General features: G+C 37.6%; 1 protein-coding gene across 1 annotated transcript in view; it reads left to right on the top strand.

Moving 5' to 3' along the window:
* The window catches only part of LOC112163119 (potassium/sodium hyperpolarization-activated cyclic nucleotide-gated channel 1), an 80,752-nt gene that overhangs the window by 23,998 nt on the left and 34,781 nt on the right, over positions 1 to 21,973 (top strand). The window contains exon 3 of the mRNA XM_024299290.2: positions 11,978 to 12,139. Within this exon, the coding sequence (XP_024155058.2) occupies positions 11,978 to 12,139 (162 nt within the window). The remainder of the gene's footprint in view (positions 1 to 11,977; positions 12,140 to 21,973) is intronic.

Below are 21,973 nucleotides of genomic sequence, written 5' to 3'. Positions count from 1 at the left end.
ATCACAGATTTATGTTTTTTTTTTTTAATTAGTCGACTAATCGGCTGAGCGCTCACAACTGTATTCAACTTCACTACACTCTGACTCTATATCTTACTTGTAGCCAGGATAGTTAGCATTTTTTACGTCTTGCATAAAGACTTGATCTGTTTTCAGAGCAGATGTACTTTTCAGTGGAGAAATTTCTCTCCGATGGGGTAAAAGTTGCAGGGAAAAATCTATTAAGTTCTTTATTTGTGCTAATGTTAGCTTAGCTTACCTAGACGATGATCCCTCCTCAGCGTTATCATACTCAGTCCCAACGTGCTTCCTCTTTAGATGCTCATGAATCGCCATCACATTTTCACACCCAAATCGTCACGTATTGATGTTTGGTTAAGGACCCCTCCAAGTCACTTTTTGATGTTTTGAATGTCCCTAACTTGTCGATTTTAGACATGCTGGCAGTTCCCATTAATCAGGGGTCTCCAAACTGGTTCAGTACCGCAACGTGCACCGGTAACCAAACCCGGTACTGATACCCTAACCAGGCACCAGATGCAATACCAGATGTGGTACTGGGTCCCGAACCGGACGGGGTTCGTGACGCAAACAGGTTAGCGACTGGAGAAACCCAAAAATTCAAAAAGTGACGACCTAGGGGTGAGAATGTGTTGGGATTGTGGTAGTGCTGAAATGGAGCACAAGTTCTGCCTTGCTGATTTTGCATTGGTAATTTTTGTCTTTTATTTTATTATTTTTATCTTTCCCACTATCAAGCTCCGTTGGCGTGTTGTCATGGTACCCAGTTCTTCCTATAACTTCCTGTGACATCATTACCGACCAAGATTAGCCCTACTGCGCATGTGTGTCAAAGCAAAGGTAGTGGGAGGCGCATCATTAGAAAACATGTACTGTAGTTTTGAGAATAAATAAATAAAAGACGAATCAACTGTTAAATTAGTCGTGGAAGCCCTACTGTTTACTAGCACATGTCCATCACCTACAGTTAAAAAAGGTTGTCTAATTGGTGCAAATCTCCAGTATGTTTCTATCACAGCTCTATTTTGATATATCAAAAGATTTGGTTTCATATAATTCCAACCGGGCACAAACCCAAAATTGTTAAGTTCTCATTTATGATTAATTGTCCAACGATCGACCCTTCTGTGAATTTAAAGGATTGTCATCCAAACGTCACTACCAGGCCTGTTCGACCTGGTGTAACGTTCAACGTTTCAATGGCTACGCTTTGTGTACATAGAGCCAAAAAAACGGCTGCAGAAACTTGTCTAGTGATGAAGAGATTTGAATACAAAATCTTGCTAAACAGACTTTGCTTTGGAAGTGGTCGCTGCAAACGAAGCTTCACCAGAACGTCAACAGAAATAATAAGTCTTGCTGGACTTTTTTTTTCTTTGTGGATTTTTTTCTTCCCTGGATGAAGATCAACTTGTCAAATTGATCAAATTGTCCTAAATTACACAGCTGCACAACATTTACATCCAGTTCAGTTTAAAACTGAGAGTACAGTGTAAAAGCATACCAAACCAGTAAAAAGTGCAACATTCTTTTGCTATTTTCAGCCCAATTTAACTAACAGACCACTGATAATGTCAGAGATCTCTCAGTTTAAATATTGGAGTAAATTAATGGCACATCCTCTTCTAAAGATGTTCTGAGATGAAGCACAGACCGACTCTCAGAGCTGCTCTGAAGGAGAAAGCTGTGAAAATACCTGACTGCAGACAGAAGTTGACACATGATGTACTGGTTGTTCTGTTGCAGTGCATTTGTACTTTGCAATACTCAGAGACATTATCATATAAATTGATCTCAGATTCCTATTAAGGCCGCCTCTACAAACAGCTGCCGCTCAGCTGGACAGGTCACTTTGTGTCATCTTGTCACTGTAAGATGATGTGCATTCCTCCACAGGGGGTACCTCTATTTATTGCTGTCTGTCTCCCTTCATTCAGTCTCTGTCACTCCATCACCGAGTCCAGCCGTTCATTTGATGCTAGATGGAAATGGACATGTCTGCACAGTAAAGACAGTAAGATAGACAGAGACAGTGACACCGAGAAGAAGAAATCCAGTCTGATGGAGAGAGATTTGTTTGCAGAAAGGCAAAAACAAGAGATAACATAATCTGGATTTTAAATATCAATGAAGATTGTAGCTTTTTCCTGCCTATTATATAACGCACAGTTCCTCTTAACTTCCACCAACTATTTTCATACATATAGAGAACAGATGTGGCTGTTATGTAGCATTCAGTCACATAAACATCTGCTCTTCTGCTCCTTGAATTCATCTCATATGTAGCAGCAACTTTCTTTCATTGATGTTCATTAACCTCCCCTGAACTTCTGAGGAAAAAACAGCTTTGATCTCCCGTCCATCCCTATGGGATATCCCCCTGTGAAGACATGCTTCCTTCTGCTTGTTGTTCACAGAACAGTAAGCAGACAGACTGATAGCACAAAGTGTTGGGAGGGCTCTAAAACGATAAGTGTGGCGATTATGTTTATCTTCGGTTATTTTTGTTGGTCGGTCCCTGTGTCTGTGTAGGAGGTATGTTGGGGTGAGTCCTGGGGTGGCATGGAGTGAGGAGATACCTGCTAAGTTGGGCATATTCCTCTTTTTTTGTAGCCGGGAAGATACTCTAACTACTTAGTTTATACTAATAACTAAGTTTTTCAGGTCTTTTTTTAGGTAGCAAATAGAGAAAAACAATACAGATGGAAAACCTGAAGTCAATTTCTTATTTGTCTAACATTAGGGAAAAAGAAAGTCAATTATAAATGGTGAAGTGCTAAAATGCAAACAGGTTTTTACAAAATCTAATTAGCAAAGTAGAGATTTTCGGCACAATACAACTTGTAAAAAAACAAGGAGAATGCAAAAAAAGAAAAAATCGATGGCAAGTCTACCCACTATATGACAGGTAAAACACAAATTTAAGCTGAAAATTTTGCAAAAGCGTCAAATTGCAATCTCTTCTCTATTTTTTCCTAAAGAATTCAGTCAAACACAATAAAATCCAGAAATTTGTAGCCATCCTGGAAAAGGACTAAGTGGATAATAATCAGGGTTGTTTCCCAGGAATATTTTGCCCATCTGCAAATAAAATAATGGACCAGTCGCTGCAGGCCTTATTGACTAATTCTGCATGAGGCACATACAGTAATGATCCCGTCATTGCTGCCACTCATTGCATACATCCTGTAATGATGCTTTGTGCGAGTGAAATAATTAGTAGCCAGTCAAGCGTTCAGGGTTCCTCTTCTTCCATTTCCCAGGAGTTAATTCTGCAGAGGATAAATTTAGTCGAGCACCCTTTGTTCATCTGTTATGACAACAGCTGTCCTCATCTACTGATACCCAGCTGCTTATGTGAATTCAGCATTGTCTCATGTGGTGGCGTCATTACAGCAGCAAACTATAAGATCATCAACATGCATTAATAATGATGTGTAGCTGTGGTAAAGATCGGATTATGTTGCATGTGAGCTTTAATAGTTATGCAAAACCCGTATTGTGAGTTGGCACGAAGGTATCTTTCATAACGCCGCGCAACCAACTTTCTTATTGTGCTCCGTCATGCTATTTGCACACAAGGCTTAATGGATTGTGTTTAAGCTAATGGGAACGGATCGGTTGCAGGATCGAGTGTACTTGGGGGTCTCCAGGCACCTGTGCAAAAGAAAAAAGGGTGCGTCCTCACTTTGGGATCTAGCTAGCTGATGTTTATATGAGCACAGCAGGTCACCCTGTGCAATCCAGTCAAATCCCTCCTCCTCTCACATGGACACTAATCTTCCATGACTGCCTTCTTAGCACCGGCACCACCCAGCCGACAGGGCTGCACAACGCCGTCTTCTATCTCACCCCCTTATTGTCTGTCCAATCTGTATTATTTGTTATTTTATCTCCATTTTTTTCCCTACTCATTCACCTTTGTCTCTATTTTATATTTTCAGGTTGTTTTCTGTCAATAATTTCTTCCGTCTGTTTTCATAACATTTTTTCCCTTCTTTTGTTTTCACTTCATGACGTGTAATTCATTCCTTTTTTCTTTCAACCTTTAATTTCTCACCCTTGTTAAAGTGTTAAAGCTGTCAGTGCTGCGTGAGTAAGATTTTAGCATACAAGGTTTTTTTTTTTAAAGCGTTACATGTTAAAAAAAAGATTCTGAATTATTTTTGGTTTGGTAGCAAAAAAAAACATATAGAAAACATATTTAAAAATCTTTTGCTCCGCCTTCCTCTTAAGCTCTCCATCACTTACTCATCATCCTCCATCAAGATACAATCATAAACAGACTGACTGACAGAGGATAGTGATTAATATTCCACCAGAGTTGCATAACTAGACAAATAGAGAGAAAGTGGGTCATGTGCGAACACATTTCTTGCATGTTTTTGAATAAAACGTGTCCACATGTCAAATCTCAGCTCATTTAGTGTGCAGCTGACTCTCCAAACTAAAGGTACACATCGTATTTGGAGAACTGCATGTACATGATTTATCGGAGCAGACCTGGTGTTATTCTGTTACCTCTGCTTGGGTTACAGGTACAAATCGATAAAACATTCATCCATAAATGCAATGACTTGCTCTCCGATGTACTGAACTCCCCCTGCACTAAGCAGGGTGTAATAAGCCTTGAAAAAAACATACATCCAGAGGAATGTGCATAAAATAATGACAAATATATTAGCTACATACATTAATCCCTGCAGATTCTGAGAACAAAGGAAGGCTTAGCTGCTGAAACACTGACAGAGACAGTCCAGTATCGCATTGTTTAACCCAGTATTCTTTAAGAATGTAGTCTCCACACAGACAGCATCATGAATCGGGGCGAGCTTGCGCTCCAGAAGAAGCTGCCCCTGCCAGTGCAGCTTTGAATGGGAGAATGCTGATTAAGGAAGAAGAGAAGTGTTGAGGTTATCACGCTCACACGACCAGAATAGACTCAGAGCGGGTGAAACGACGGGCACAGCAGCCAGGCTCGCAGCACAGTGTGATGTGATTAGTCGGAGAACAAGAGAGTGATGCTGATGGACAGAAATGATGGAGAGCAGAGCTGGGAAGCTACGGTCTTCTCACAGGAAAGAAATAGTTGGAAAAGAAACACTATCTTGTCCCATGGTGGACATGAATCGTAAGGACAGCGTATCTAAGAATTTGATGACGGGAGGGCTGGAATTTAAGAAAAGCATCATTTTTAAGAGATGAAAGTGTTTTCTAAGATTTTTAGACATAATTTTATGCAGACTTAACCAGAGAAAGAGAGGAGAAGCAATGGAAAAAGTAACTCATTTATGATTGATTTGCATAAGTACAAGTATGCTATGACATTTACATCAACATTTGACAGTCTTGGAGAAACAAACCCCCTTTTATGTCATTGATGAATGGATGATGTTGGACCTAAACACAAAAGACTGATCTTTTCAAGTTGACAGATTAATCAATGAATGGATTAAACAAACTCAGGCAGAAGAAAAACAAGCAAAGAAAAAACAGACTGAGGATTAGAACCCATGCAGTAAAAAGAAGCAGCGTGTGCAGCTATATAGACTGATGAAGTAAACACAGATGGTAGTAAAAACCATGTGTGTGAGCTATGAGAGATTTATTAAAAATAGAATAATATAACAAAAACTGAAACTAAGAAACGGGTCTAAGATTTACTTAGAATAATTAGCAAATATCTTGGTTTTCACTATATAATATATACAGTCTATGGGTTAAACCCTAAAGTGTCTCCAAAACGACAGCAGCCTCTGCTGTTGTAATTTACATAATAATAAGAGAGCCTCAAAAGAAAAAAAATCAGTGAAAAATAAAGAATAAAAAACTAATGGATAATTAATGTGTCGATTAATTAAAACCCAAATAAAAAGAATACAAGAAAGCATGGAAATTAGTTTTTACCCCTCATGATTACATAATTAAAATGATTCTTTGTGTTGTTTTATTTTTTCGGATTCATTTCTTTTTCTTGTCTCCATTTGTTAATGCTTTTATCATTCTTCAACAGCTTTGCTGTAGTGTTTCAAGCTCCTTTTTCCATTTTGCTCTTCACTTTTGAGCTGCTTTTGAACAGATCTTAGGTTTACATTTGCCCACCTCACTAGACGAGCTTACTGTTTTCTGGAAAAAGTCATGGAGATGCAGAAAAATGATAAAAAAAAGAAAGAAAATGGCAAAAGTACACTGGCAAAAAAAAGATTAAATCTATTGAAGCTTGAATGGATTCAGAACATGCTTGCAGACAGTCATGCTTTACTTAAGCACATTCCTATGTTCCTCTAACAACACCATGCATGCAGGATAGAAATAATGATCTTTTCCTTTAAGTGCACTTCGCTTTAATAATAAATCACTGCTTGTTTTCTGTTTAAGTAAAAGATGCATTGATCACTAACTGCCTTTTAATTACTGTAGCTCTCTGGTGGCTTCCTATCGACTTTTTTTCTTTTTTTTGTTTGTTGTAGAAACCACAAAAGACCTGGAAATACTACTTTTTACAGCTAGTCTATAAAAGGCTGCCCTTAAAAAAAAAGGTAGACATAATGATGCTGTTCAGAGAGCATGCAGAGCTTTACCTTAAGGCTCTGGACGAATGCCAGTTCCATTCATGTCCATCTTTTTTCTATAGCTCATTTACCATGTTTGCCTGCTGTGCAGAAATGTGGTTATTATAAAAACCTAAAAAGCTGCTTCTTTACTATAAATTAATTGAACAATTTTTTGTCCATTTCTTCTCAATTGGACATTTTGTCCATTGAAGAAAACTAGTAAATTCTCTTCAAAGCTACACATTTTTCTTAATACAATCAAGTCAAGCTGTAATTTTGTGATTAAGTAAAACTATGAGCGATCCAAAAAGAGATTTAAAAGATGATGTTAATCCGTAGAATTCCAGATTTTTCCTGGAAGCAGTTTTGTTATCCCTTAATGTAATAGCCAGTGGTGGATTTAATCCCTTCAAATTAGTCCCATGCTAATCCGCACTAGCCTCAGACAGGGGTCACTTGTGTTCAAGTTAAAGACGTGTGAAGACCACTTTGTAATTGTGTATGGAAGACCCACAGCTTCCCCATCAACAGTTCTGTTGCAGTCATTTCCTGCACATTTGGTTCAGAAGGTTGAGCTTTAGATACAGCTGACAAACTGGCACAATGTTGGCAGACAAACTTTATTAGAGTTGAAGCTTATTATTCATGGATTTGAAAGAATCTTGTGGTCTAGATGAGCTTCTTCGAGTCATTTTTGAGTCAACATAGACTGATAAAAGTGTCCTATTACAACTAAGTATCATTGGTGCATCACTTATTGGCAAAATAATTGCTAAACATCCTACTTTTAGCTTCATTTAGATTGAACATATAACATTCCAAACCAATATTTTACTGATTAGAGTCGTGGGTTTCTCTATTTTGACGCTTTATTTAAAGACCCAGTCCCATGAAAACCACGTTTTTAACATGTTCGTGTCATTTTTCTCATGATTTAGGACAACATTGAAGGAAATTAAACTTAAAAGTTGCATTTCTGAGTATTTCTTTATTCAAATCATTGTGAAGCTTGAAGATGCGACATGCTAGCTAAAGTTCCCTGCTCTTCTCCATTCTGAAACATCCGTTTCCTCCTCTGAGCTGGAGTCTGACTCAAAACTCTACGGCTAGATATCTCCGATATTGCTCGGCATTTTTGTTGTAAAGTTAAGCTAAGGGATCAAACCTTCGACAAGAGTACATGAGAATATGTCAATGATAGTTCGAGTTTTTAATTTTTAATGAAACTGCAACATTCTGTGTGATGTGGATCAGTCCAGCTGTTACAGGTTTGTGGTTATTTTTACAAAATATTTTACGCAGAAAACTCAAAATTCTTCAGTAAAAAATATAAATGTTTTTTGAACTCTTTAAAATCCCACTCTAATCCTCTTTTGATCTATTTTAAAAGTGTTCCCAGTGGATTTTTAATGATGATTATGCTGTTTTAAATAAAAAAACATATGTTCTTTTCTGCGGAGCGGCAGGAGAACTCTGAGTCTTTACCCCCTCTCCTGCTAGCTTACAGCCCCTTACAACTACAACCTAACATTACTTTTGCAACAAAAATGGTGGACTATATTGGAGCTTTCCAGATGTACAGTTTTCACCAAGATGCCGAAGAAAACTAAATATTTGTCTTCAAGCAGATGCATCAGAATGAAACGGAGCAGCAATTTTGTGTCCTGCCGATTGAACGAGGAAATACTTGAAAAAGGCAATTTCAATCTTAACTGTCTTTATATATGTCCTCCATCATCAGAAAAATGTCTCAAGAACATGTTAAAGTTTTCATTGGAGTGGGTCTTTAAGCTCCATTCTTCCCATTTTCTCTTCCAGGATCTGTTTTATTATCCTACAAAGATCCAAACAGGCTGCTCAATCTTTTAATCCCCTCCAATCTTTTTTTGTCGTTAACCATCAACTAAAGATATTTTATGTTTTCAATGACACATAATTTAAGACAGGCTTGAACATTTAACCCTCAAGTTGTCACTATTCTAGCTCTGCCTGTTAGATTCCACCTTAAATAAAACAGGTTTTAAGCTCATTGCCCTTTTTTCAGAAATAAAGGAATTGTGACTTTTCGACTCTTATCGCAAGCTTGCCCATTGCATAATGTCTTGTGAGACTGAGCTGATTAAAAGATCACATCAGGAGACTGTGCCGCAAAAACAAGATGCCATGAGGGGAAGGAGCGAGATCTGTCGACATAAAGCAGAGGCTCGAAAAATCGGATTTCTGAGCACAGAACATTTATTGATTAGTCTTAAAACTTAAACAAAGCAAAATAAGGAGTAAATTGTTTCTGAATTAGGTAATTTAGGCTTCTTGGTAATAAAAAATCCTTTAATTTAGCAGAAAATCCATTGTAATCCTGTCATTTGTGTAGTTTGTTGTGCTTTTTTATCCCAATAGTCGCTATTTGCAGATCCTGTCTTGTTCTGACAGCAGAGCTCTTTAATGAACCTTACTACTTGGCTGCTTACTGCCAGTGGCAAGACAATGATGCACTGAAATATGAGCCCAAACAAACTCCACACCCTGTAAATTACCTCCAACATCCTTCCCCTCTGGCCTCCGTGACTCAACATGACTCAGAGGTCACACAGGCTTCCCAGCAAGGTGAGACGCTCTCTGGGAATTTGGAAAATCTTAAATCAGCCTTCACAGTTGTCACCTGTTATGCCTCTGCACAAATGAATGATCCGCATCTCTTGTTGTTGTGTTTGATTTTACTGAAGAAAAAACACCTTCTAAGCAACATTTTGCTCCCTTTATAGTTACTAATTAATTGTAATTCAAACTGCAGCAACTATTTTCCAGTCTTACTGCAATCCTTGAGGAATACCTTCAGATTTAGTTACGCAGATGTGTTTTTTTTTCCCCTCTGATATCATCAAATGAATACATGTGCACATACCAAAGGCTAGAAAGCACGGCTAAATTCAGAGTACAGATGTAAGCAGCAGAGAAGATACCGGGTGCTTTGAGACATCCATCCTGTAAGCCGGTGGCTAATTTTAGCCTTTCAGTGCCGCGCTCTGTATCTCCCTGTGGATGAGCCTGAACCATACAAGGATCTGAGCTTCGCTCCTGTTCTCTCATTTTTTTTTTGTTTTCTGTGTGTGGATATTGTCCTTTGTGTACCAAGGTCACCGCCGAGTCACAACAGACTGGGGCAAAAAATGTGTTTTTTAAAGAGCTTTTAGGGTGCCTGGGGTTTCTAGAAAAAAAAAAAAAACTGAAAATGATTTAACTGTTTGTGTTTGGGATGCCTGTTAAAGCTTTTTGTGTTTATTTAAAGAAAAAGGAAAAAAATTGAAAGAAATTAAGAATTTCATTAAAGTTTGAAGTTGAATATTTGATGGTTACCTGTTTTTATGCTGTTTTGATAGTACATTTTAAAATTATATTTAAAAAATATTCTGTTTAACCACATTGACAAGAATTGTGCAACCCTTTAAGATATAAAAATACCCCTTTTGAATGTTTCTGGTATTTTTTTTAACCCTTAGCAATCTTAAAGTATATATCAGAAATAAAAATATATCATGTTTCTATAGCATTTTATGTTGAAGTGATAAAGGAATCTTTTTGTAAGAAGCCTCCTGGTGGTTACCTGGTAAATTAATTTGGCTACATGTATTTTTTAATATCCTCCTTCTATTCTGTTCTATTCTATTGGGAAAAACACACTTTAGTTGGAAATTGCTCCTTAACGTCCCACTACAACAATATTTTTTTCCATTTTAAAGCATGTTTTTTTAATCGTAATAATGATGTTTTTAGCCTTAATTTAAAAGAAAAAAACTTTCATTTTTAAGTCATATTTACTGTAGAGCAGCAAGAGTTCATTAGAAATTCACCTTTAAGTTGTGGGCGGGAATGCGGTGATATCCCATCATCCCTTTATTTACACTCTCCCCAACCCCTCACAAATCCAAGCTAACGCCTGAATTTATTTCCAGCTATGAAAAAAGTTATTCACTTGTGTTTTTGCTACATGTTGGTAATTTTATAGCTGGTTTGGTTTGTCGCATATTTGAGACAACAGGCATGAAGGGGTTAGCGATGCAACAGAAATGGCAAACGATATCAAATTTGTCTAGTTCTACAGTTATGAGCATCTCAGGTGAGGCAAAAGAAGGATTGATTGATCTATTTATCTGTAAGTGGATGGATCAGAATGGAGAGGAGCAAGGAGACTTTGGCCTGCCCATTTCACAAATTATTTTTTTCAACTACAAGTTTTCATCTGCTTCCGATCCAACATGATATGAATAAAGAAATACTCTAAAACACAGTTTTAAATTTTAAATTATTTTATTTATGCTCTTTATCGTGAGAAAAATGCCACAAGAACATGTTAAAAACACCAAAAACGCAATTTTCAACGGAGTGGGTATTTAATTAACATAAAAAACCCTCAAAACAGGCATTAAAGTGTTTCATCTTATCTTAATAAAGTTGTGTCAAATTACTTCCTTTAGATCTAAACTTTAGAATTTGTTAAAACTCATCAGAATAGTTGACCACATCTTCCATTTTTTTCCAACTTTTTGATCCATTCAGGAAATTAATTCGTCATTTTATTTATTAGAAGCAAAACGGGTCATTTATCTGGAGTGTGAAGCCATTGACTTGAAATGGATAACAATTACCCGCAAAGCATATTCATTCAATTCAACAAACTGAAAAATGAACTGGGTTTATTATGCAAAAACAGACCAATCAGCAGCCATCTTTCACCGTATTAGATTTTTTTTTAGTAAGAGCCAATTGAGCTCCAGCGTGAGGAAAATTGTGAAATAACTAACCTGGAATAAGTAATTGGATTCTTATGCTAATGACGGTTTCTCATGCTAATGAGAAAAGCCTGAGTGAGAACCGGAGCCATCCAGGCGTGAGTCCATTCACTTTGTCCAGAACCGATGTAAATGAAACTGCTTCTTGCTGCAGATATGCTTTCTCACCCCGCTGATGACTTTCTATTCTGAAACTTTCCAGCTTTGATTAAACAGCCGCACCAGCAGAAGCACTTGTCCTGGCTCATGGCATTTACGCGCACTTACTGGCTAATTATTCCAGCGGTCTGCACTCTCTCCTCATCATTCAACTCGTCGTTACCTACTCTGTGTTGCATGCGCTCCCCACCACTGTGCGTTTGTTTTGGAAAGCAGCCATGTTGAATTATGAACAAGTCTACATCTGCGAGTGCAGAGACAAACACGCTGGTGTGGACAGATGCTGTGGGGGGCTAACGGGCACACAGTGCTCCCAGCCTCAAAGGTGACCTTGAAAATGTTATAGTTTGATTTTTTTGGGAGTGTTTCGCTAACAGCACATGTCTGGACTGCTAAATTAAATGCATTAATGATAAGTTAACCATGTCCCTGTTCTTGTGTTTCTCTCTTTGGCAGATTTTCCATATGACCTATGACCTGGCTAGTGCAGTGGTAAGAATATTTAATTTGATAGGGATGATGCTGCTTCTTTGTCACTGGGATGGCTGTCTCCAGTATCTGGTGCCTCTTCTTCAAGACTTCCCTCCTGACTGCTGGGTGTCCCTAAATGGTATGGTTGTAAGTATTGCACCATCTTCTATTCCATTTTTTCAGAATAAAGCTGTTGCTACTGTACCTGCTTATAGTTTGAACCATTTTTGAAAGAAAATACGCATGGAGCTTAAACTCATCTAAGCGAACTGTTATGACTGGCTGATTTTATTTGTTTTAAATATCTAAACATTTTGATTTAACATTTAGTGTTCTTGTTCAGAGGTTTTTGTAGCATGAAACATACAATGCAGTGATGCATTCACTGGGCACTCTATTAGGTTGCTAGTACCAGGTTCTACTTCAGAACTGCCTTAATCCTTGGTGGCATTGATGAAAACATCCATGAAGACGATCTCTTATTCCACACATCCCAAAGATGCTCTATTGGGTTGAGATCTGGTGACTGTGGAGGTCATTAGAGTCCAGTGAACTCATTGTCATGTTCAAGAAACCAGTCTGAGATGATTCCAGCATGGATTCGACATGCTTTCATGTTGTGACTTGTCAGACTTCCAATCTTCTATTGTCCAATTTTGGTGAACCTGTGTAAATTGTATTCTAAGTTTCCTGTTCTTAGCTGACAGGAGTAGCACCCGGTGTGGACTTGTGCTACTGAAGTCCGTTAGCCTTAAGATTAGACGTGTTGTGTGTTCAGAGATGTTCTTGTGCAGACCTTGGTTGTACTAGTGGTTCTTAGAGTTACTGTTGCCTTTCTGTCAGCTGGAACCAGTGTGTCCATTCTCCTCTGACCTCTGGAATCAACAAGGAATTGATGACCACAGGACTGCTGCTCACTGGATATTTTCTCTTTTTCTGACCATTCTCTGTAAACCCTAGATATGGTTGTTGGTGAAAATCCCCAAAAAGTCTGAGTTTTTGAAAAACTCAGACCATGCCATGCTCAGTCAGTTTAATCATCTTTCTTCCCGATTCTGATGCTCGGTTTGAACTGCAGCAGATCGTCTTGACCATGTCTACATGTATTGAGTTGCTAATATGTGGTTGGCTGATTAGAAATGTGCCTTAACAAGCAGTTGGACAGGTGTGCCTAAAGAAGTAGCCATTGAGTGTTTATGGGAAGGACTGTATTTCTATACAAGCTTTTTCACCAACAGTTGGATCAAATTCTTTCCCATCACGGTTCCTTTTTCTCAAAATGCCAGATGTAACCAAGCATTGCCATAAAAAGATGAACACAATTCATTAGTTGTAGTTGGAGCAGGTTTTAGCCACCAGGCAGAGTTAGTACTGTTAGAGCAAACAATGAAACTGAAGTGAAACAAATGAGGGATGTGCTGACAAGATTACTTGATCCATGAGGCTGTTGGTGCTCTTTCAGCGGGATTACTTGTGTGCCTGTTTCTGCTGTGTAATTCTTAACCCTGCACATTTTTCTCACTGTGGCATATCAATTTAGAGGAAAAGTTCTTTCATCTTTCATGTGACTCAGGCTGCCATCGCTGCACTGTGCCAGACTGCCGTAGCAACCTGCATCAGGAGGAAAGTGCTTCCGTGGAAGGCATTTTTTAATGGCGTAGTGAAACTGATATATATATATATATTTTTTTTCCTTTTATGAATCATGGAAAGAAGGAATGCTCAAGCGGATCAAAAATGCTTATCTTTTTAAAGCTGCTTTTTAAAATCTCAATAGTGTGGTCATCTAGGAGTATGACCACACAGTGAGGCATATCCAGCATCATAAATTATAGGAACCGAATCCAACTAGAATTCTCTAGGTTTTTATGTCTGTTCATCTCAGGTTTCCGGAACATTTCTTTATTATTTTCTGACTTCTCACTTTTCTAGACCGTTTATAGCTCACGTCAAAGTCTAGGTCCGGGAGCCAATTCCAGCCCTTCAGATCATTCTACTTTATTATTATTAATGGCCCAATGTTATCTTGTGCTTATTTCTAACTTGGATAACTATGACAAAATACATTTTTACGTAGAATAAAAAGTTGAATATTTAAGGTTTAAATTGATTTATTCTGGAATAATATTCCCGCCTGTTTTTAATCATAGTAATGTAAAAAGTTTAGTTTGACACCCCTGGTTTATAGACGGGGTTGTATGTGTTCTGGTAACTCTTGTAACAACAATTCCTGACGTTTCCTGCTTTAGAGAGCTTTCACGCTGGGCTGTTTGAGCCACACCAGAGTTCATTTCCTTGAAATTTTGGTCAGATTTTGGTTTGATTCCATTATGTAGATCATGGACTATAGAGGAAAGCTTAAAATAGAATTTATGAGTGGAGCAAAAATGTTCTTAAATGTTCTTTTTTAAGTAAAATACTAAATATCAGTGCTGTTGACAGTATGGTGGTGCCCTTAGCTATAATATAAGACAAAACCTCTCTCTCTCTCTCTCTCTATATATATATATCTTGGAATGTTTTCCTTTGCTTGTGTTGGTGCCAGAAGGTGGCAGTGTAGGCTCCATCATGCATGTCTGTAATAAATATAGCAGGATTGGGGGATGAAAAGAAACCCACAAACATAAAGTGTTTTTTTTTTAATCATATATGTGCTGAAAAGTCCTTCCCAGTTGTATGTGAACTCCCCATACTCATAAATGGAATCACTCTTTAGGTTAATGATGTGACGAATAAGCTGATTTTTACTCAAAAGTTAGAGGTCTAATTATCCCAATTACATTTTTTTTGGGTAAACTTGAGAGAATGTATTGTTAATGTTCATTATCTTACATAACCACAATGGATGTTGAGCCAAACAGTTGTGATTTCTCTTGTGAGGGTTGAGGGTGCAGTTTACTCCCCGTGGGTTTGGGTTAAACAAAATGTGACACTGACACATTATCCTGCCGTGAATCACCGGGTCGGTGACACGCTCCGGAGTGTTACTGGGTTGAAGATGAAAGCTGACATGTTGGAATATGTAGGTGTTCTCTATTTGGGGTGGAAGCTGCCTGAGAGGATCTTGCACCGAACATCTTAAAGTTGGATCTATTTATTTGCTATATCTGCTGCAAATTATATGAAATTAGTATTGATTTAGTGTTTAGTTTATTTGATTGGGGCTCAGATAAGTTGGAAACCTCATTAAATGTTGTTCTAGCTCATTTAAATATAAAAAAAATGTGATTTTCAAAAATATGTCTTCACAGACGCTCATGAAGTTTATCTATTGAGAACATTAGCACCATTTGAAAATTAAACCTATCTTTCTAGTTCTCTGGGGTCTACACAGTCATCATTCTTCCGTTATCTCTGTTAAGTTGAGGGTCAGGCATGGTTGATCCTCTCAGACCAATGCAATGAGATAGACTCGCATACATGCATGCCTGCTGGGAAAACGCCCGTTTTTAAACGTTTGCCTGTGGGACTCTTCCTCTGCATCATTTCTCTTTATGTGACAAATGATTCTCTCTCTTTTTTTTTTTTTTCCTTTGCCCACATGCATGCTGGGCAGTCGCAGGCATCAGGCCGGAGGTGCAAATGTCAGCTTTCTTCAGCATCACAACTCTGTTTCTCACTCTGATCTTCACTTTGAGCCTCTGAGTTGTGCAAGTGGGCTCAGTACCCGCTAATGTGTTATTCATTCGAATAAACATGTATCAAAATATTTGGCACATAATTTCCCACAAAAAAAAAAAGAAAAAAAGTCTGTCTTTACTAACTTTCAGTAAATAAAGAAAAGGGTAAACAGCTTTTTCAGCGACTCAGCTTTTTTAAAGTTAATGTAGCAAACAATCCATTGTTAAATCGTGACCCCGAAGCCCAAAGAGGAGCAACTCCTGCATGCTCCTTCTCAGTATGAATTCAATACATTTCCCTTCTTGCATGCAAATCAATATGAAGTGAACTCATGTAAAAGGCTAATTTGCTGCCACCTGTGTGGAGCGATCATTTGCTCAGTGGAGAGCTGTGACCCAAGCTGCAGGCTGCAAAACAAATGTGTGCTGGAGGCAGGGATGTCTTAAAAAGCAATGCTGATCAACTTAAAAATCACAGATTAATTAACGCAGGTGTCTTGATGCCTCACAATCAGGTTAATAAGAGCATGTTTTACGGTCTTTTTTATGATTAGTGGTTATTGTCATACTAAACCAATTACAGCTGTGCTGAAAACTTGGAAAAATCATATTTATTTTGTAAAATTGTATTTTTTTTCTGCTACAATTAACATATTTTATAAGAAAAGCTGCATTTTGGTGGAAATTGTGTTTAAGCTGATGCACACGTAGGTACTGTGAGTCCTTATCCTGACAGTTTAGCCTTTTGAAGTGCTCTCAAAAACAGTCTGACTGGTTCAACTTGACTCCCACCATTTCAGACTAGCTGCACAAATATATTTACATTTCAAATGAAGGAACATTATGCAAAATACTCATGCTGTCAAAAATATAAACGCTTTGTTTGCACTGATTAAATCTTTTAAACTAAGAATTAAAGCACTTGTGATTGCATTGTGCATGAAGCATCAGACTTTGCAGCATAGAGATTTTTTTGTAAATGAGGCTTTGCATTAACGAGCTAATTTGAGTCTCGTAGAAATGATAGAACGGCTTATTTTTCTTTGATTAAACAACTGTTGTTTTCATTTTACATTTTTGTGAGGGGAAAGCATGTAAAATGTTTACAAAAACATGATTTACAAATACAGTTTAAAAATTCTAAATACCTCAGAAACGCCATAAAAACCTGGAAACGATACATACAAAATGTTTTTGTTGGTAGAATAAATAAATTATAGAATGCATTTCATGAATTGACTGATGCCATTATTTTTTTAGAGGTCGTCAGATTCAAATAATCAACATTATATTTTTCATTAAATACTTAGCTTTACACTCAAAATATTATTTAAAGTCTCACTCCAATCATATTTTGATCAATTTTTAAAGCATTCCCTAAGGTCTTTTAATTATGATTGTGCTGTTTTGAGGCAAAATCCCAAAACTTGTGTTGTTTTCAAGGACATAGTTTCTTCGGAGGGGCAGTAATTCAATAGAAATTCACCTCTAAGTAGTTGAGGAAACTTCCCATCATCCCTTTGTTTACGCTCTCCTGCTAGCTTACTTAAATAAAGAAATACTCACAATTTTAAGCTTAATTATCTACTTATATGTCCATAATAATCAGAAATTTGTCACAGGAACGTGTTAAAAACACCAAAATCACTATTTTCATTGGAGTGGGTCTTTAAAGTTGAGTTTTTATCCCAAAAACACATTTTCCTGCAGCATCATCTCCTCTACTGAATTCAAAACCAAGGAGTAAAATTTCTCATTATCTTTTTTAAGTGTTGCTTTTGTTAATTTCACCTGAATAATTCAGAGGCACACATCCTGCTTGTGAACAGCTGGCATGGTGTTGCTGCCTGTGATGTGGGCATATTGGAGACTCTCCTCCCAGTGGATCTCTGCAGAGGCAATGGTCTGTGGACTGCAGCCTTGCAAATCCGAAGCGATAAGCTCCACCCAAATGTGACACCCTTTGTCTCACAAAACCACAGGGCAAATACCTCTATTTCTTTTCTGTATGATTGATATTCACTCCCTCTGGAAATGCACAGCATTTATTTTTATGCAGGATTGTACCTCGACGAGACAGAAGAGCGATCTGCGCTTTAAAATCCATCATAATTGTATTACGTTGTTGGCTGTCGTCCTGTTTCTAGTAAGGATTTGAAGAGTGAGGCCATACACTGCAGATACTGCTGAGTGGTGCAGTACAGGGAGTAGGGCTGTTATCTTTTTGACTAATGGCAGGAGAGTACCTTCTTAGTCTTTAGAGGCTGCATTTACTTAATCACCAGACAAGATAATGCTGCTGTCACTATGCTGGCTCTGGTTAGGCGGTGATGAACTATTGCATTTGTCTGCATGTGCTCCACAGAAAGATTTGTTTGAAGCCTGCGTGCTTTCTGCATGCATTTGGGCTAATATTGAGACACAGACAGCTACATTTTCAGATGAGCAGATGCAGGAGGTAAACCCACAGAGGTCTGGCCACCCATGCATGACCGTCCTTCAGTCAATTTACTGTTTCTTTTATTTCTGTACCACCCACAGGGACCGTGTGTTTTTCCTCTGAATGAGTCACCTCATGGTTTATGAATTAATCAGGCTTTGTCTTCTCCCTTTAACAAGAACTCAACCTGGTTTTAACTTTCTACTTTTAAAAACATCTTTTGTTTTCTGTGAATGTTTGACATCGATGGAACCCAAACTGCATAGATATTCAGCATCCATGGCTGTTCCTGAGCCTCTCGTGTCTGTTAATCTAAATCAGCCAAAAAGAACACAATGTATCTTGCAGAATAATAAACGATTGGGCAAACTCTTCTGTGATGCTGTCACAGTCAGAGTGTCGTATGCAGGCGGGAAATACTCAACTCAACTATGATAAACTGTGGCAGCAGTTCATCCATTAATTTCAGCTGTCATTTTCTAAAGTTTGTAAAACTGACAAGTGAAAAATGAGAAAATGTGAGTGCGGGGGTCCTCATTTCTCTACCACTGTGGCTCTTGTAAGATTAATTCATAAAGTGTCCGTTGACTCATGGGATGTCTCAGTCGTGGCATTTTCCTCAAACTCCCACCACCGAAATATTCTGTCGTTTCAACACAGGATGTTTGTGTTAAAGCGCTGGCTTTTTAAATTTAACCTACAGTAAATCTGATGTTTTTGGTTGGTTTTTACATCTGAGATAATGTATGTTACCTTATTTACCAATTCATGCTGTTGTAATGTAACAATGAGGTACATTTTCTTTGTGATATTGGGCTATATAAATAACATTGAATTGAATTAATCCACTTTAGAAGGCAAAAAAGTCATGTTGAGACATTTCTGCTAAGTTCTAAACAGAAATTTGATGGAAAAAGTCTTTAAAGACGCCAATGAAAATGATGCTTTTGCTACTTTTAATATTTATTTGTAGTTTTTTTCTCATGAGGGAGGACTTATATAGATAAAACATTTGTGACTTAGGACCTACAACATTAAGCCACGTCTTTGTTTTCCTCGTCTGAGCTGGAATCTGGCTGAAAACTGTACGGCTGGATAGCTCAGATGTTGCTCTGCATTTTTGTTGCACCGGTAATGTCATATGAGGGAGCTGCAAGCTAGTGGGAGAGGATGTAAACAAAGGGATGATGGGAAGTTGGGCAGGCTTATTCTTCGCCAAAAGCCCCGCCCACAACTCAGAGGCAAATTACTAATGAACTACTGCAGAAACAAAACCCTAAAACGACATAATCTTAATTCAAAGACTACTGGGAAGACTTACATCAAGAGATGATTGGAGTATAACTCTATTGTGATGCTTTTGTTAGTTTTAGTCAATTTCAAGAGACTTCAATTAAATGTATAAAAGATTGTTCTGTACCAGTCTGTGTTTGTGCTTAATCTAATCTTTAAACCAGCTTATTTTATCGTATTACCTAGAAATTTAGTAGGAATTAATGGTTACTAACCTAAAGACATCATTCCATAAATCCATTTTCATGGTGTTTCCAGAGGTCGTTTAAATATGATTATGCTGTTTGTAGCCAAAATTAAAAGAAAAAAAAAAAGCTGTCATTTTCTAGGACATAGTTTCTGCAGAGTGACAGGAGTTCATCAGAAAGTTGTCAGTAGGACCGTTGGCCTGGTGAGGAATATTGGAGCTATGCAGCCGTATAGTTTTGAGCTAGATACCACCTCAGATGGACATGGATCTGGTCATCTATCAGAATGGAGCAGAGCAGGGTATTTGTGGTAGTCTCAACAATTTGAATAAATACTCAAAAAATACAGTTTTAAGCTTAATTTTTCTTTATATATGTCCCCCATCATGAGAAAAATAACTTGTTTAAAACACCAAAAACATATAGGTTTTTAACTCAACCTGAACGATGACAAACAAAACAGTTTTTTACCAAATTCACAAAAGAGTACAAGAAATGCTTGTGCTACAAGGAAATGACGCTACTTTAATTTGCATTGCAACATCTGAGAGCCATGAGAAAAAGAACCACAGCGTGTACAGATTGGGCTTTGAGTCCATCTCGCCAGATCAAATTGTAGTTTGGTGTCAGTACAAGTGTACAGACCTCAGGAGTTCATGGCCAGACATTGCTGCGCCTTCTGTGCACAAAAGTGAACAGCTTGTAGTTTAGTTATGCAACCGTTTTGTTTTTTTATTTTTTAGCAAGGACAGTTTGTTTAGTTTTAGAAATTGATATGACTGTTCGATTTAAGCCGTCCGATAACATTAGTAGCAACGCACTGAAGAAGTGTTTTAGAAAGCAAACACTGAGGAAAAAGCAGACCAACTCTTCTACAAATGCAGAACACGACGACTGCTGCAGCAACACTTTGTTCCCTGCAAGCACGTTGTTGTGGAGAGGTCAAAGCATGTTCTTGCAGCAATGCATTACATCCTGTTAGGCTCATAGTTATTTGTCAGTATCAACAACAAGCAGCGCCTCTGGGTGACACTCAACACTGGGATGAGGGTGAATCAGCCACTGCTTCCTAGCCACGTAACCACTTATGTGAGCGAACTGTTGGAGTCCGATTGTGACTAATGAATTGAAATGCTGTTAAGCTTTTAACTGAGCAAAGACCTTTAAAAAGTTTGGGTGGGTAAAAAAAAAAAATGAAAGAAACTTTTAAGTAGCTGACGGTTAGATAAAAAAAGGGAGGATGGGATTTTTTTTTCTTTTGCTAATGATCCATGTAAAGTTGTACAAAGCTGCTAAACACGAATAAGCAGTGACTCAGCTATAATTAAGAAGGGAAAAGAGGTAGAGTAACTTCAGCATTAAAAACCATTTGAATATATTAAAATAGATTGCAGTGTAGGGATCTGAGTAAGAGAAAAAATATTAATTCATAAATGAACTCCCTCTTTACTCTGGAAGGTAACAAGGATGATATTTTAGTCATAAATAACTGAACCAAAGAGCTATGGTCCAGTTCAGGTGGAAAATGATAGTTATATTTTATTCCTTTAGTTTCATCATTGTGTTTTAACAGTCATGAGATCTGGCTTGTAAGGAATCCAGAACTTTAAAGCTAAAATAAATCTATAAAAATTAAGCTTTTCTGCAGTAAACACTTCAGTTCTTCAATTTTTTCTAAGATGCCGGATATAGACGTGGGCAAGGGGGAGGGGCAATGCCGAAACTGCCCTTTAATAATGTGAAAGTCTGCAATTAGCTTAAAAAAATAACAGATAGATGGACAAATGAACAGATAAAAAGAAGAAAAAAGAAAAAGCTTCCATTGCTGACAACTCTCTGTTTACTAGTGTGTATTGCCAAGAGTCTGGCAATACGATATGTATCGCGATACATGTGTTATGATACAATACATATCCCGATATATATCTATATATAGTACCAGACAATATTTTGCTATTTTTTTTACTTATGATTTAAGAATTATCAGAATATTAATACATTTTTCACAAAATTAAAATGTCATTTAATAATCAGAACATTAAGCACTGCAACAGTATTTCATAAAGGGTTTTTTGGGGGGTAATTTAGGAAAACAAAAGCAAGACTGAATGTTTACTTTTAAATCATTAATTAAATATCGCCTTGGCAGTATTTTAAATCGATATATAAGTATAGTATATGAAATATTTCACTGAATTGATATTTTTTTACATCACTACTGTTTTCTCTCCTGCCAGCCAAAGGGAAAAAAATAGGAAGCTAGCATGTTTTTTTATGCATTTTTGGGTCTCAGAGGGATATGGCACACCCAGACTGCCCCCCTCTAATATCCAACCTGCACCCCATAGTGGGACAGGCTAAATCTTGGTCTGATTTGGCAGGCAGGCCTCCCTGTTCAAATGTACCACCGTGGGACGGAATCCAAGCAAATGAAAATTAC

This window comes from Oryzias melastigma, linkage group LG12, assembly GCF_002922805.2.
Source record: "Oryzias melastigma strain HK-1 linkage group LG12, ASM292280v2, whole genome shotgun sequence".
Lineage (NCBI taxonomy): Eukaryota > Metazoa > Chordata > Actinopteri > Beloniformes > Adrianichthyidae > Oryzias > Oryzias melastigma.
Note: the sequence above shows the minus strand (reverse complement) of the source record. Positions and strands in the feature narration are given on the sequence as shown.